The 15,412-nt window shown below is 36.8% G+C and overlaps 1 protein-coding gene across 3 annotated transcripts in view; it reads right to left on the bottom strand.

The window, feature by feature from the left end:
* Positions 1–2,058: 2,058 nt before the first annotated feature.
* Positions 2,059–15,412, bottom strand: part of LOC100493526 (trichohyalin) — a 49,332-nt gene continuing 35,978 nt past the window's right edge. For 2 of the 3 annotated variants that reach the window (XM_031892907.1, XM_031892915.1), the window contains 14 exons: positions 14,949–15,212; positions 14,547–14,609; positions 14,318–14,413; positions 13,689–13,790; positions 13,174–13,356; positions 11,707–11,838; positions 11,363–11,592; positions 9,707–9,845; positions 9,020–9,103; positions 8,209–8,411; positions 7,864–7,890; positions 5,280–5,358; positions 4,446–4,658; positions 2,059–3,938 (listed from right to left, as the gene is read on the bottom strand). In XM_031892907.1, coding sequence (XP_031748767.1) covers positions 3,882–3,938; positions 4,446–4,658; positions 5,280–5,358; positions 7,864–7,890; positions 8,209–8,411; positions 9,020–9,103; positions 9,707–9,845; positions 11,363–11,592; positions 11,707–11,838; positions 13,174–13,356; positions 13,689–13,790; positions 14,318–14,413; positions 14,547–14,609; positions 14,949–15,212 — 1,872 coding nt within the window. In that variant the 3' untranslated portion in view covers positions 2,059–3,881. The remainder of the gene's footprint in view (positions 3,939–4,445; positions 4,659–5,279; positions 5,359–7,863; positions 7,891–8,208; positions 8,412–9,019; positions 9,104–9,706; positions 9,846–11,362; positions 11,593–11,706; positions 11,839–13,173; positions 13,357–13,688; positions 13,791–14,317; positions 14,414–14,546; positions 14,610–14,948; positions 15,213–15,412) is intronic. The other variant, XM_002931720.5, reaches the window with a different exon arrangement.

The following is a 15,412-nucleotide window of genomic DNA, read 5'->3' as shown; positions in this document are numbered from 1 at the left end:
TAGGAAAACTACCTGCTTGGTCCTGCAAACAACTGGACAATAGGCAAATTTCATTGCTAACAACGAAAATTTTCAAACCTGCCCGATCGATTTTCTGACCAATGTCAGATGAAAAATGCTAGGTGTGCAATTGTTTGGTGCCCACCAATCTTACATTAATTTGACTGATTTGTCAGATTTCATTGAAATTGGTCGTTAGAGAGAGAAAAATGTGTATGGCCACCTTAAGGGGAAAAAATTATTAATTGTTGGGGATGGGAGGGAGTTCACAGTTACACTTTAGCTGGGTACCTGCAGAATGCCTGCACGAACAGGGAATCGGGGACCTTCTTCCTGGAACCTGATGTGCTTTAGGGGTATTCTGTGGGTACCCGACCCTATGCTGGTCTCTAGTCTAGTATGCTGGGAGTTGTAGTTCAGGACATCTCTAAAATTGTGTTTATAAGGTGAACAAGCCGAAAAAATTGACAGCTCTACTTGCAGCACCATGGTCTCTACATCTACATATAGCTACTAGAGTGCTGAAAGAGCTAACATTATCTTGTAACTCAAATGCAAGGTGGAACTTGGCAAACATACACATATAATTAGAGCACTCTTTTATGTGAGACAGTTGTTGATTGGACGCCAATCGTAATAAAAAGAGCCAGGATAAATACCAAGTTACAATCAATAGGAATGTTTATGCACATGACAATGTTTTATAATCCATCATGACTCCAAGCTGTGGATTGGGAAGGTTTAGCCTGAAGCCCAATTGTGCTGAGATTGTCTAAATGTTTATTTTCTCCCATAAGTATTCCTGGAAATGCTAATGAATAGGCACTTGTGGAAAAGTGATGACCCAATGCCTTTAAAAAAATATGGCTTTGTGTCTAGCACCCTGCAAAAATGTGCTGGCTGATATCCTTGCACTGACAATATGTATGTAGAACGGGTAATGGCACTTATAACGTACTTATGCTGATTAACCCTTGCCAGGACCATGGTGGTGATATGCACTTTAAGTAATGAATAAACTGAAGGTCCACACAGTACTTGCAGTGAAGACAGGAACAACATAACTTCAACACTTTCCAAAATTGCTCACACAGCCACATATGTTTTAACAGTCAAAGAGCCTCTTGTAGCTCACTTTCCTGTTATCATGAATTATTCCATGAACATCATGGAATAATTCATGGGGTGACTGTACCTTCAAACAATAAGTCCTTTTACTAATTAATTTTTTTGATATGATTTTATTATACATATTTAGTGCTTTAAAAGTTATTTGTAAATGTAATTGCTATTAAAAACAGCATTTGCAGAACAGTCTTCTCCAACAAGACAGGTCTGTCAATTGGCTGGCTTATGTTTTAAAAGCCACCAGGGCAGAGAATACTGTAGAAAAGGACAAACACTGCTTTTAATAGCAATTATATATACAAATAACTGAAATACCATTACAATTTAGTGATAAAATGTATAATGAAAAGTTGCTTAGAATTATGTTTTCTTTTATTAGCCAAAATTTTGTTTTTGGGTTGACATACCCTTCAACATAGCAATGTCATTGTTGCTGACCTTAGAAATATATGAAGCCAATTTGAAAATAATAAGGTGAACATTTGTTTGCAGTCCTAAATATGCTTGATCCTGACAAAATGTTGGTTAGATGGGGTGCTCAAAAAAAAAAAAAAAAAAGTCTTATAATTCTCCACTATAGGACTCTGATGCCCTACATATCCTAATGGACAAAGAACTTCTTATTGTGATATTTAGCTATCTATTGTTAGTGCAAAAATGAACTGTTTGGTACATGTTAAGGTTGCACAGAAAATTAGAAGGGTTGTGCCAGTCAGCAGCATGCATTATATTAATTGGCTACAATGTCTCGCAAAAGGGATAATGTATTATCAGCAAGTTACACCTGAGAGTGATAAAGTTAATATCTTGTAATGTATAGTAAAAGCCATAATTTAATACAATGATATTAAATATGCAGCAATGATGAATATAAGCTGTGTACAGTATCACAAGTCACTTCCTCTAATGCAAAAGAATAATATGAAAAAATGGAATGTCGTAACAATTTATTAAAATCAGAATCATTTCAGCTGAAACATTTGTAATATATATACGCATAAAAATACTGCACATAAAAATGTCTTTATCTTACATCAGAAGTTAATAATAATGTTCTTACTAAAACTATTTTCCCTTATGAAAATACTCATAAATATAAAAATGATTAATAACTGTTTATAACATAATTCTAGTTAAATCCTTGTTTTCACAGTAAATGAGATTTAGGGACAGATTTATCTGTTGTTTTATAAGCAGTAAAAAAGAAATATTTTCTTGACAGTTAAGAAAGTGTTTATAGATTAGATAATATCAAACTGCTGGGAATCCCTTTGGTTTGCCCCATTGCTTAGAATGTGTGACATTCTTTTAGAAGCCTGGATAGGTTCACACAAGTGACTGGCACATAGAAATAAAACAGCATGTAGAAATTTAGTTTATATATATTGTGCTTTTTTAGCTGCAGTTGTAACAGATCAGGATCGAGCAGTTCCTTCTGTTTATTTCCTTTATTATTCTTTTTTTTTTTAATTGTTAATCACAGAACTGATTTTCTGCCATATCACTAGTGCACATATCAACACTGAATTTTTAATCATCATATTTGTATGGACTGAAATGAAATGAATCGTGTCCACATTTTGTCACATTTATGCATTTGTCACTTTAATCAGTACATGAAAACTATGTTTGTAGCTTTAACCTACTGATAAACATAGATTCTTTTTTCAAAGCTTATACTCCTAAGGGTAATGACACACAGAGCTACTGTCCTTGCTCTAAACTAGTCAGTACTTATAATTGTCTCTACATGTGTTTTAGCAGAGACAATTCTAAGTATTATCTGGCATTTTGTAGCTGCAACAAGTAGCTCTGTGTCTCCTATTTATCACACTTGGGGACAGATTTATTAAAATGTGAGATGAGAGCTCACAGAAAAATTCACCCACTTTCAAATAATTTCTATTGGATTTTTAGAAGCATATTTATCGCATGGTAAAATCTAACTTTCATCCATTGATAAATACACTTCTAAAAAACCCATGACTGGGTGAATTTTTCTTCGGTGAACAATCTCACATTTTGATAAATTTGCCCCTACATCTCCCAAGATTTGCCAACTACAATGACCAACTCATTTTTCTTCCCATTATAAATGCAGCTTGTCCTGTGTGTGGTAAATTGAGTGACCATACCCTAATATTTAATACTGACTAATATGCCTAACAGTTTTACAAAAAACAGCTTAAAAAAAAAATCCCAGCAAATCCCTTGCCAAATACATTGCATTTGTTTGCAAACAGTGTTATGTCAAAAACATGGTACATTGAAACACAATATATTGAAATTTCCCTATTAAATTAACCCTCCGAGTGCCCAATTAAAGCTTTAAATAACACAAACAACATATTTCTACCCCCTTTGCCAATCTGGCCATACCCTAACCTAGCTAAATCCAATCAACCCAGCCCTCTTACCTCTTGCCATGTCCCCCTTTGTATTACAGAATTGGGGTTGTTGCAAGCATAATGGGACATGTGGCCACTATGAATAATACCTCCCCAGATCATATTATTGATTTTATTGCTGTGCTGGATACACACGGATGCAATCCAGAAATCCAACTTCCAGTTACAGCAGGCCATAATGTAACCCACATTTAAACATGATTAGACAATATGCTCACAGGTACAAACATTTGGCAGTCCATCTCCAGGCTTTACATAAAAGTGTTACAATGGGATGCAACTGTTTCATTGAATCTTTTAGAACATTCCTAGGAGATATTCCATTCTCAAGAGCAGAAGCTGCATTTATTTCCTAATGGTTCCTTTAAGGTGTGCCATTGATCTTTCAGTCATTAATGGTCTCTGAAACAGTTGAAGTAAACAGTATAATTAGAGAGTTAATCTGTAATAGGTAGAACATGATCTAAGATAAGAAAGTGCAGCTGTCCCAATGCAAGACACAGGCTCATGCAGTCATGGTGCAGCTGACCACTAACCAAATGAGGTTTTTCTTCACCAGGCAGAAGCTATTAGTTGCTATGATGATGAGGGTTTAACTGACATTAACAAATAAATTAAAGCAGAGAGCCATTTCCCCCCTAATGTCAAGCCATTTATGTGTATACACAAGAAAAACCTCCATAATCTCCCCAGAGAAACCATGGCTATAAAAGTATGGTTATTTCTGTAACTGATTGTTAATTCTTGATAACCTTATTATTAATTATTAATGGTCAATACAACTTTCTGTTAGCCTTTTATTACCATTTCAATATAATTCCTGTTTGTGTATTTATCATAGTGTATTTGGAGTAGAGTGACGTGTATTTTGTTAAGAGAAACATTTGATTTCTACAAACTACAAATCACCTTTTGTTTGTAGGGACTTCCTAGATCAGTCCTCAGTAAACTTAGATCTTCCATGCTCCCCCCATTGTACAAGCTGTTATCTGTCCGCAGCTCTCTGACTCTGCCCTGCAGATTCCGTAGGATCTTTAGCGCACCAAAGTCATGCTGTGCACCTACCACATTCAAAGATGGAGTGGAGGATGAGCGGAGGTGTGAATTTTCTCTTCCTTCTTGCTGGTGTAAATAAAGAAGACTTTCAGCTCAGAGCTTTCATTATAAAATGGTTTTAACAGTGAAAAAAATATTACTCTGTTGTATCTTGGCAAATGAGTGCAAACTCTCAGTTGCATTTTAGTGGCAACATTCCATGCCATAGGGGAAGAGAAAATGAACCTGGCTCTGGATTAAAGTACAGTGCAGTGCACCTTGTGGTCTAAAGTGGTGGTATCCAGATGCAGCTTTCCAAGAGAATTTTGTGGCCCTAAGGTACATTATCATGGTCACAGTAGTAGTAAGTTCAACCATTTCACCCAAGTACATTTTATGTAACACAAGAATTACATGAAACATTTTACTACTAAAATGTATCTGCCCACCACCTTACATCAGATTTCTACAGGCACTGAAACCTAATATGTCTGTTTTGTTTTACTTTAAGGAGCTGCAGTACTACTTTATTGCCAGCTATGGAGAATCAAGACAGAATTTGAATGTATCCACTGCAAGGCCTTATCACTGTAATAAAGACAGTCAGCATAGCATAGTACAGACAAGAATCTAAGTATGCAGCAAACTCAAAATGTTCTAGAAAACTATGAACACAAACAAAATGCAAAGATGCTGAGAGAGCATTACCACTGAAAGCCTTCGCATTCCTGACCCAGCTCTTTCTGTGTATCGGTGACTCTCTGAGGCCTTACTCCTGGACAGACTTCTAAACAACAGATACAGGTACATTATAGTCATTTGAACCTTTCCCCAAAAATTAGGCATGACGTCAACCAACAGTGATACAATAAAGATCCCAGAACCTTGTACCTGTAAGCATTGGCATAGCTTCCAAGAGTCCTGGTTTTCTGCCCTGTAAATAAAGACTAGCCTGCAAGAATTGTGCTGTAACCCAGTGGATCAACACATAGAATGGGTGGGTCAGAAGCATGCCCAATATCACTACCCACACATTCTACATACAGGTTGAAATTCTGTATTATCTGTTGTAGATGTGGGAACATTTATTTTTATTGATTTTTTTTTTACTTTTTTGACTGCTTGATTTTTAAAACTTCCATTCTTATGGAAACTTACCTTTAGATTCCTAAATGTCTTCTTTGTTGTGCCCCTATAACTGCTGTATCTTTTAAATAACATAGAAACATTCTTAAAAACTTTCTAACAAAGTACCTATAGCCAATTATGATTTCATAGTAATACCTGTTCTCTATGAGTTGCCAATGGTACCATCAGTGTAGAATCCTGAGGGTTTCTAAAAATATACTCCGCAGGCAAAAGAGGTCGGTTTCTTTAGCTAAGAAAAACTATTTCTATTAATGAGATGTTAGGGCTATAGCCTACTCATTGCAAAAAAAGAAGGTAAGGATTATATATTATGAATTTCTATTCTCAATACTACATGCATGCAAATGAATTTACAACTTATTAGGTGGAGAAACATTAGTATTTAGGATGTTCCCAGGTTATTACAGACAAAATGAAGTAGGGTGATGTATGTGTCTGACAGTAGGTAACCCTCTGGCTTGTAGCCAAAAATAAGTTCCATTTCACCAAATTTTGTAATTCCTTTAACCCTGTAATCACTAGTGTATTCAGTGCTGCATTTTTGAGAGATATTGTGATTCCAATGGCAGAGTTAGAGTTACCTGCCTGGGGGTGACAAAACACCCCATGTGCCATTACCTGCCAGCCCTATAATCAACAATTCTCTCTGCTATCACAGTCACCTATGTGGCTACATCTGTAGATCCTCTGTTATCATTAGCACTCACAGTTTCATTAAGTGAATGTACTTTCTGCCAGCACTCTTTCCCTGTGTTTCCAAGCAGCCTAATAAATACTCCCATCATTCTCTCAAAACTAAAGGGGTGGTTCACCTTTAAATTAACTTTTATTATGATGTAGACAGAGATATTCTGATTAATCTTCACAATTGGTCTTCATTTTTAGGGTTTTTTTTTTGTTATTTAGGGGCAGATTTATCAAAATTCAAATTCGTGAAGAAAAAACACAGACAAAAAAAATAACCACACCAAAACCTGTGCGACTTTTCTTCTCAAACGCTAGCTAAGTTATGAAAAAATGCAACAGAATATTCCCACATATGTTTTATTTAGTCACTCCCTGCTGAGAATCACATTGTTCCATTCATTTTCAATTAGGCAAAAAAACTTAAAATGCTTTAATATATTGTGCAATTAAATGAATAAATAGAAAAAAAAAGTTGATAGAGACAATTCTCATTGACTTCTATTGAACTGTAAAAAAAAACCACAACTCCATTTTTGATAAATTGGCCCCTTAGTGTTTTGTTGAGCATCTCTCTGGTTTGATATTTCAGCATCTGTCTGGTTGCTAGGGTCTTATTTACCCTAGCGAAAATATGAATAGGTAAAGGAATGAAGAGAAAGATAAGTAATAACAAGTAACAATAAGAACAAAATTGTATCCTTGGAGAGCAATAGTTTTAAGTCTGTAGGGGTCAGTGACCCCCATTTGAATGCTGGAAAGAGGTAGAAGAGGAAGGCAAATAGTAAAAAAAAAAAATGTAAAAAAAAGAAATAATGAAGATAAATTGCAAAGTTATTATGAAAAGGACATTCTATAACATACTAAAAGTTAACTTAAAGGTGAACTACCCCTTTAAACAGGACTAAAGGGCAAAAGTACAACTCCACTAAAGACTAAACATAGATTTGCAGAATAACTTTGCTAATATCCTTATAACGTGCAGTACCATCATGCACGACTGTATAAATAAAACACACAGCTAGGCTACAGCCAGATGAACAAGCATCAGCTGTGACACTAGCTGTGCAATGCTGCAGCCAGTGTTCCCTAATTAAGTCTCGCTTTTCACTTATGCCTGTGCCCAAGATTTCTCAGTGACCACCAGAAAAGTACTAACTAGTGTTAAACGGTACTTAATCAGACAAATGGCGCCTGCACCACAATCATTTGCAGTATTAGAAGCTAGCAATACCGAGCATCATATTTGCTTGCATCAAGGAAACATCACTCTTTGAAGCCCACCTGTTTTGTAGCTTTCCAGCTTGCTAAATGTGGTCTCTGATTTCCCTGCCATGTTAGTATAGTTACAGTGGGTAAGTACAATGAGCTTGCATGACTGGTATTATGGGTCAGTACATAACTCCTCACCTAGGTTAATCATCTAAATTAATACACAAACTATTTCTCATTATTTTACCTTTCTTTTAAAAACTCCACTTTGCATCTGTAGAGAAACAAATAACCATGTGATGGTGAGTTCACTAGAAGAATAGTAATGGCAAATGGAAATCACAGAAAGGCTAGTGTGAGAGTCTGTCACTAGCCAATGGTGATTGTACGGCAAGCCAGTTAATTTCAGAATAAAATTTGATCAAGCTCATTAAATAGTTTGATCAATCCCCAAATTGTTATGGAATCTATTAATCCGTAACAATCTTTAAGTGAGGCCTTAAATAAAAAGTAAAAGTGATAGTGACCCCAGCTTAAACCTGAATGCAAAGCATCTGCAGTTACTGTAAAGGAATCCAAAATAAATACTTACTTTTCTAATTCTGCGTTTAGCTCTTCTTCAAATTTGCGAGCAAGCTTTGCAGCAGTTTCATCTTTCCATTTGCCCATATTTCTTTGTATAGCGCGCAGCTCATTATCCTTCTCCCGCAGTTGCTGCCGCAAAGATTGACTCTCCGCACTACTAGAATCCCTAAGCTGGTCTCTTTGCAGGTTGGTGATTTCTTCAATGTGCTCCTACCAAACACAAACAATATTTATTAGTTCTTGTGGGTATGGTTTTAACCCCAGCACAGAAATGTAACCAAACTGCTGATATCTCATAAACAAAATTATCAACTCAAGCTTGATTTAAACAGAAATACATTATATATGCTAATTGGCTAATATGGGTTAATGGACAACATTTGCCCCTTTATTTCATTATGTGATCTAGGGGCACTTTATTATTGTAATACCCCATTCCCTTAAACAGATTACAAGGTGGGGATATGGTGGTTCAAAGGCACACAAATAATAAAAAATGAAGACTAACTGCAAATTGTCTCAGAATATCACTCTCTACATCACACTACAAGTTAATTTTAAGGTGAACAACCCCTTTAAGACAAAGGAGGGAAAATGGGCAATGATCATTATGATGTCTAAGCATTTCACCAGAACTGTAGCCAGAGAAGCCCACAAGCTGCAGCTTGAGGTGGCTCATTTTGTCTTTCTGAACAGGTTTGGGTCAAAGGTTTGATTTAATATCAATGTCAGATGCAGATCAGGAATGAAAAGTTACAGTGGCCATGTTACCTTCCATGGTATCATGCACTTTTATTTATCTGTCACAAATGACGCACCTGTATAAGCCTTTCCTTCATTAATTCAAGCGCCTTCTCCTTGTCTAATTGCAACTGCTCTTTCTGTTGCTGTAATTCTCGCTCCTGCAAAACACAGAAGAAACCACTCTGGAATCTATATACAGGTTCAGAAAATATTCCTCACTGACACAATGCCACTTGCGAGCTGCAATGAAGAAGTTCTTTAGGGGTCATTTACAACCCACAAGTGCAATTGCAGGCAGTAGTACAACTGTGCGAAAGAATGACAATTCTAAAATAAGTCTTAATCTGCTCCTTGCACTTTTTGAGATTTATGGTTCCTTTACTTTTTCTAACTGACTTTTATCTGGTAATCAAGGGACATCTACATCTAACTTTACATTGTGCTTGATAAGGTTTAGGTTATATACATAAAACAAAGGGTTAATGTAGGATTGCCCATGAAATAACCAGTAAAGGAAAAATGTAAATGAAAAGTTCAAACAAGTACAACATAACTTAAATCAGCATTTTAAGCATGCAGAAAACCCATAACTTTGTCAAAATGGAAATTATAATGGGAAAATAATAATGTCAGAAGAATGACCAGTTGATAAAGATCAGTTAATAAAGAGCAACACTGCAGCTGGGGCTAGTACCTGGCTTTTTAACCTTGAAGGGGGCCATAAAACCTTTTAAAATTTGAGAGGGGGGCCTCACTGTTACCTTTTCTCTCTGCACATGAAGAACTGTGCGCTTCTGAGCTTCTACTTCCTGCTGTAATTCATGTACAAGCTGGTTGGTTTCATCACATACTCCATGAAGCATCTGCAGTGCCTGGTTGGTAGAGAGGCGAGAGGGACTGCTACGAGAGGAATTCAGACAGTTACTGAGCTGAAAATTCTTTTAGTAAAATACAAATAAAATATCGATGTAGAATGACAGGCTACTTAAGTTAACTGGCTGTTTACTGAATTATGTTTTCATTTTAATATCATCACTAAAAATGTCAAAAAATTAGCAAAATGCATTGAAGTCAGTGGGTGACGATTTTTTTTACTATGCAACATTTTTTTTACAACCATTGGAGTCTATTGGCGTGTTTTTGTGGTGAAACCTGGAGCAAAATTTCACTCATCACTAATCATCACAGGAACTAACTATAGCGATGGCTTCCATTGGTTGTTCATTAGAGAGTATTTTACTTTGGCAACTATTCATTTTTGGACATTTTTCAATCTGTACAATGCTGCCATAAAGTTCTAACCACATGTTAAAAAACAGATTTTTTTCTGCATGAGAACAGATATGTTTCTTAGCTGTTCACTTCATCATGTAGAGAGTGACAATTTGCAATTGGTCTTCATTTTTTATTATTTGTGGTTTTTTAATTATTTAGCTTGTTGTTCAACTCTCCGGTCTGGAATTTTTGCTATGGCCTAAATTACCCTAGCAACGAGGCAGTGGCTTGAATGAGACACTGGAATATGAATAGGAGGGTCTGAACAGAAAGATATTATTCGTTTTTGGCTGCTGGAGTCAGAGACCCTCATTTGAAAGTTGGAAAGTGTCAGAAGAATAAAGCAATTTATTACAAAATTATAAAAAATGAAGAGCAATCAAATAGTTGCTAAGAACTAGTCATTCTATAAGAATCACTTGTGCTGAAACTCTGATCTGCTTTGGTGGATATTTGGTTTTTGTTGACTCTAAGGGGCCCATTTACTTACTCACGAACTGGCCGAATGCGTCCGATTGCGTTTTTTTCGTAATGATCGGGTATTTGGCGATTTTTTTGGAAAATTATCGCGACTTTTTCGTTGCCATCCGAATGTTGCGTAAAATCTGGCGATTTTTTCGTAGCGTTAAAACTTGCGCGAAAAGTCGCGCCTTTTTTGTAGCCATTCCGAAAGTTGCGCAAAATGTTGTGATTTTTTTCGTAGCGTTCGGATTCATTCAAGCTTCAGTATGGTGACTTTTCTTGGGCCAGGTTGGAGCTGCAGGGTGCCATTGAGTCCTATGAGAGGCTTCCAAAATCATGCTAAGTCTGAAAGTTTCGCCCGCCGCTTACGAGCGCTCAATACGAAAAAGTCACGACAAGATACGAGCGAATCGTAATGGCTACGAAAAACTCGCGTTTTTTCGGGAAAATCGCATTGGTAACGAAAAAGTTGCGACAATTTCCGAAAAGTCGTAAAGGCGCCGAAAAAAATTGCAAAAAATACGAAAAAGACGCAAAATGTTCATTTTTTTTTTTATAATTAAAAAAGAAATTAAATCTGTATAACAACATTGTTTTCCTACATAATTGACCCTATAGAGCAAATGAATGGTAAACATGTACACAATATATAAATCACTGTGTAGATTTATGTGACTTACCCATGCCTGTTGTGTGAAGGACTATGTATTCTGGTCCGGCCCATGGAATTCTGGATACGCTCTGATACAGAACTAATCTCTCTAGCCAGTGTTTTCTCAGCACGTTCAGCCTGGGCTAGGGCTTCTCTTTCACGGAAGATGGCCTCATTCTTTTCAGCTCGTAGAACATGATGCTCTTCCTCCAACTCATGCAGCCTGAGCTTTAGGCGCTCCATATCTCGCTCTCGCTCCTAAAGTACCGGTCACAGAACAACTACATGTCACACTGAAATAAGTGAACTACACCTTATGTAAATCAACTGACTACTGAAACTAAAATCTGGATAGTAAATTGCTCATCATACTTTAGCTAGTTCCTGCTGTAGTCTTTTCATGTCTTCTTGATTTTCGTCTTTTAGAATAGCACGGAGTTCATCTAAGGCATCTTGTTTCTCCCGCTGGAGTGAGCGATTCTGAACCTCATGTTCCTGAATAATCTAAAGAACAGATACCACAGAAAATCTGTTTTAGTACATACTAAGTCCAATATGACCACGGACAGAATTCTACTAGAATTCTAATCTGCCATTTAGAGCTAACTGCTTGAGAAGCTACAGAAATGCTTTCAATACTGAAATAGTGGAAGCATAGCAGATGTCTATAAAGAGTGTGTTCTAGAGAAATAGAGCAAAGAGGGGAAAAGGACTTAGGAAACAAGATGTGAATAAGCCAACAAGAGAAATGTTTGCTGATGTAAGGTGGAGCAACAAAGTTAACCTTACCATGAACATAAGTTGGTGAGTTTTGTAGCTGATTACACTACTGACTATTTTTTTTTTTTTTTTTTTTAAAGCTTTTATTTTGCATAGTTTTCAATACAAGGAATACAATTAACAAAAAGGAAGAAAGGAAAGGAAAACAAAAGTGCGGCAAGGCACCAAATCAAAAAGTTTGGAAAGAGGTATATTATACATTCAGATATTTTGCTGTTCAAGCCAGGTACCCCATATGGCAGGGATCCACAACCTTTTTTACTTGTGAGCAACACACAGATGTAAAAAGTGTTGGTGAGCCACACAAGCATGAAAAAAATTCTTTGGGGATTCTAAATAAGGGCTGTGATTGGCTATTTGTTGGCCCTATGGAATGCTGGCCTGCAGGAGGCTCTTCTTGGAGTAAAACTGTGTCTCTGAGCTTTCAAAACTTGTCTCCAAGACATGTAAAAATGGGCACCTACTTTAAGGCCACTGGGAGCAACATCAAAGGGGGTGGTGAGCAACATTTTGCCCCTGAGCCACTGGTTGGGGATCACTGCCAGATGACATTAAATTTCTCACCTTTTGCTTAATAGATCAGTTTTTGCACTGCCTAGTAACTTTTTTTAGGTTATAATGATGAAAGGCCCGGTTGACTGGATAAGTATAGTCATATCATACTGCTGACCAACAGGGACCTTTCAGCTGAGAACTGCCTCAAAATGCTGATGTGGACCTCATCATACATGATTTTCAAACTTGCAGTGCAGTTACCAACAGCATTCATTTGTTTTCATCAGTCTACTAAAAGTTAAAAAATGAAAGCAAAGATCTTACATGTTGCTCTGAGTAACTATGCTTGTATAACTGGGCTCCTCTATTGATAAAATCAAGCCTTAGCAGTTGCTCTCAGGGGCAAGTCAAGAGTCAAAAATAATACCTACCATCACTAATTTACTTTTAATCTGTAATAAGACAGTACTTAAGCTGGGAGACTAAGCTTGGTAACTAAGCTTGGTAACTAAGCTATATAAATCCATGTTGATGGCATGAGATATTTTTTATGTTACATCTTACATTCTGGAGGTCAACAGATTTCTTCTCTAACATCATGTTTGTTCTACGCTCCCTCTCTAGAGCTTCACGCAGATCCGCCATGGCTCGAAGCCTCTCCTCCTCTAACGTGTGTTTCTGTATATGTAGTGCATCCTTCTTTTCTTTTTCCCACTTCTTCTGCTCTCGCAGCAGTGTATTGTGCACCTAGATAGAGATGAAAATTAAGTTAAGTAACTAGTGACACACCATAGTAGAGAACTGGCAGCAGTTTTGTGACAGAAACACAAAAGAGGGCTAGAACCTTCAATTGCTCTCTTCTATGTAAAAAACTGCTGCCACTGAAAACTGTTCTTAGTGGCAATATATGTGTCATCCTATAAAAGTCATTGATGTGGTTTAAATGAATATATTTGAGATGCAAATGCACTAAAGTAAAGACAATTTCATGTGCAGATCTTAAATACTGGTTTTGTAGAAGCCAGTAAAGCTCAAGAGGTGTATTCTGCTATCATATGAATGGGACAGTACTTATTTACCATCTCTCTTGCTTCCTGCTTCAGCTCTACAGCAAGCTTTTTCATAGAATCCTTCTGGGATTTTAGGGCCTCTTTTAGTTTAGCAATTTCTTTGTCTTTTTCCTACAAAACAAAGCATATTGGTTAGTTTGTTACTTTACATAGGGCCACAGTTATTTTGCCATATTGATGTGTGTCTCTGTGTACAGCAATCTTGCAGCCAAAACAAGGTATCCAAAACAGGGGCATTTATTTACAGACCTAGGTATGTAGGGACACTTTGGCACATTTAGGTATCATAGGATAAGGTATAAAGAAGGATGGGTTTGAGTTTGTATATCATGCAATCGAGCAGGACTTTATGGTCAGAAACAAAAGTAAGGAGGCAAGGAACTCTGACTGGTGCTTTGACCTGTATGGTTTCTGCATACCCCCTTGTTCCTTTAATGAAGAATATTTAATAAAGTCACAACTTTCAATATGTTTAGTAAAATTATTCATAAACCAAATACAAATGATTAAAAAAGGTAGAACTTAAGAATGGCCCAATTTTCTATTGTGGTGTCATCAGCAGCAACAGGTCATAAAATTCAGTCATTTCTTATTGAATCTGATGGCATGCCACACAAACATGACATTTCTGCAGTTACCTCCAGGGACTTTACAACTTTATTGGCCTCCTTTCTGAGAGCTTCTGCTTGTTCCTGTAGTGCTTTCATTTTAGCCTGTTCCATATTTTCTGCAAGCTAAAAAAAAAAAACAATTGAGCAACTTCTGGAATGGTTTCTTACACTGCTCTCTTGTGAAATGATAGGTACACATCTATCTAACTGAAAAGTTGCTAAGAATAGGTCCATCAATATGAACTAGAGAACTTACTTGTTGGATGTCCTTCAGTTTCTGGCATTCCAACTCCTCTTTAAGCTTTGTGATCTGCATATCCTGCAAAGTTATAAACTTCAAGTCAGAGTGGTTTGGAAGCTACTGTAGTTAAGACAGATACTGTGATATTTTATAAATGGTGTCATTTTACATAGAGATCATCCTGAGAGCTGTTTTAGCTGGAGTAAAACAATGACAAGCTGAGAATTCACAAATATTTAAGTAAATCTGGAGTAAAGAAAAAACTAAAACTATTGTCAGGTTGCCTGTGGTGTTTCTGGGACATTCAAGGGGGCTTTTATTGTTTCTCGGGTATATCAGAGGTTCATCTGGTGTTGGATTTCCATTTTGTATTTTTTAATGACATGGAAGCATAACTTAAAAAATGGTTTGTCTTACCTTGTCGTGCTGGTGCTGAAGCTGCAGTTCCATCACCAGCTTGTTTTGTTGTTCCTTTAGGCAGTCTGTGGCCAGCGTCTGTGCTTCCTTATCGGCTTTTAGGGTGGATATAATATCTCTCATTTTCATCAGCTCGAGCTCCTTTTCAGACAGTATCTTCTCCAGAGAGGTTACTTTTGTATTCTGCTCCCTTGCGTGGGAACTCAAGTCTGTGACTTGTTTATTCAGTGCATCTTTTTCTTCAGTGGCCTCTTCTGCCTGACTCTGCAAAAAAAATCTGTCTGGTGAAGTGGTTTGGTCATTGCCTTTTCATTGATATCAGATTGTCAGCATTATTATTATTGTTAATATCCATATTTGTAATGCAGGATTCCTTCTACAAAGAAGGGCAACTAAAAGGGTATCTCACATTCTGCCCCCAGGGTGTAACAATATTTTTCATGTTCCCAGTTCATGAATCCTTG

The sequence above is a fragment of the Xenopus tropicalis genome, chromosome 1 (assembly GCF_000004195.4).
Source record: "Xenopus tropicalis strain Nigerian chromosome 1, UCB_Xtro_10.0, whole genome shotgun sequence".
NCBI lineage: Eukaryota > Metazoa > Chordata > Amphibia > Anura > Pipidae > Xenopus > Xenopus tropicalis.
The sequence above is the reverse complement of the archived record's forward strand: the minus strand, read 5'-3'. Positions and strand labels throughout refer to the sequence as shown.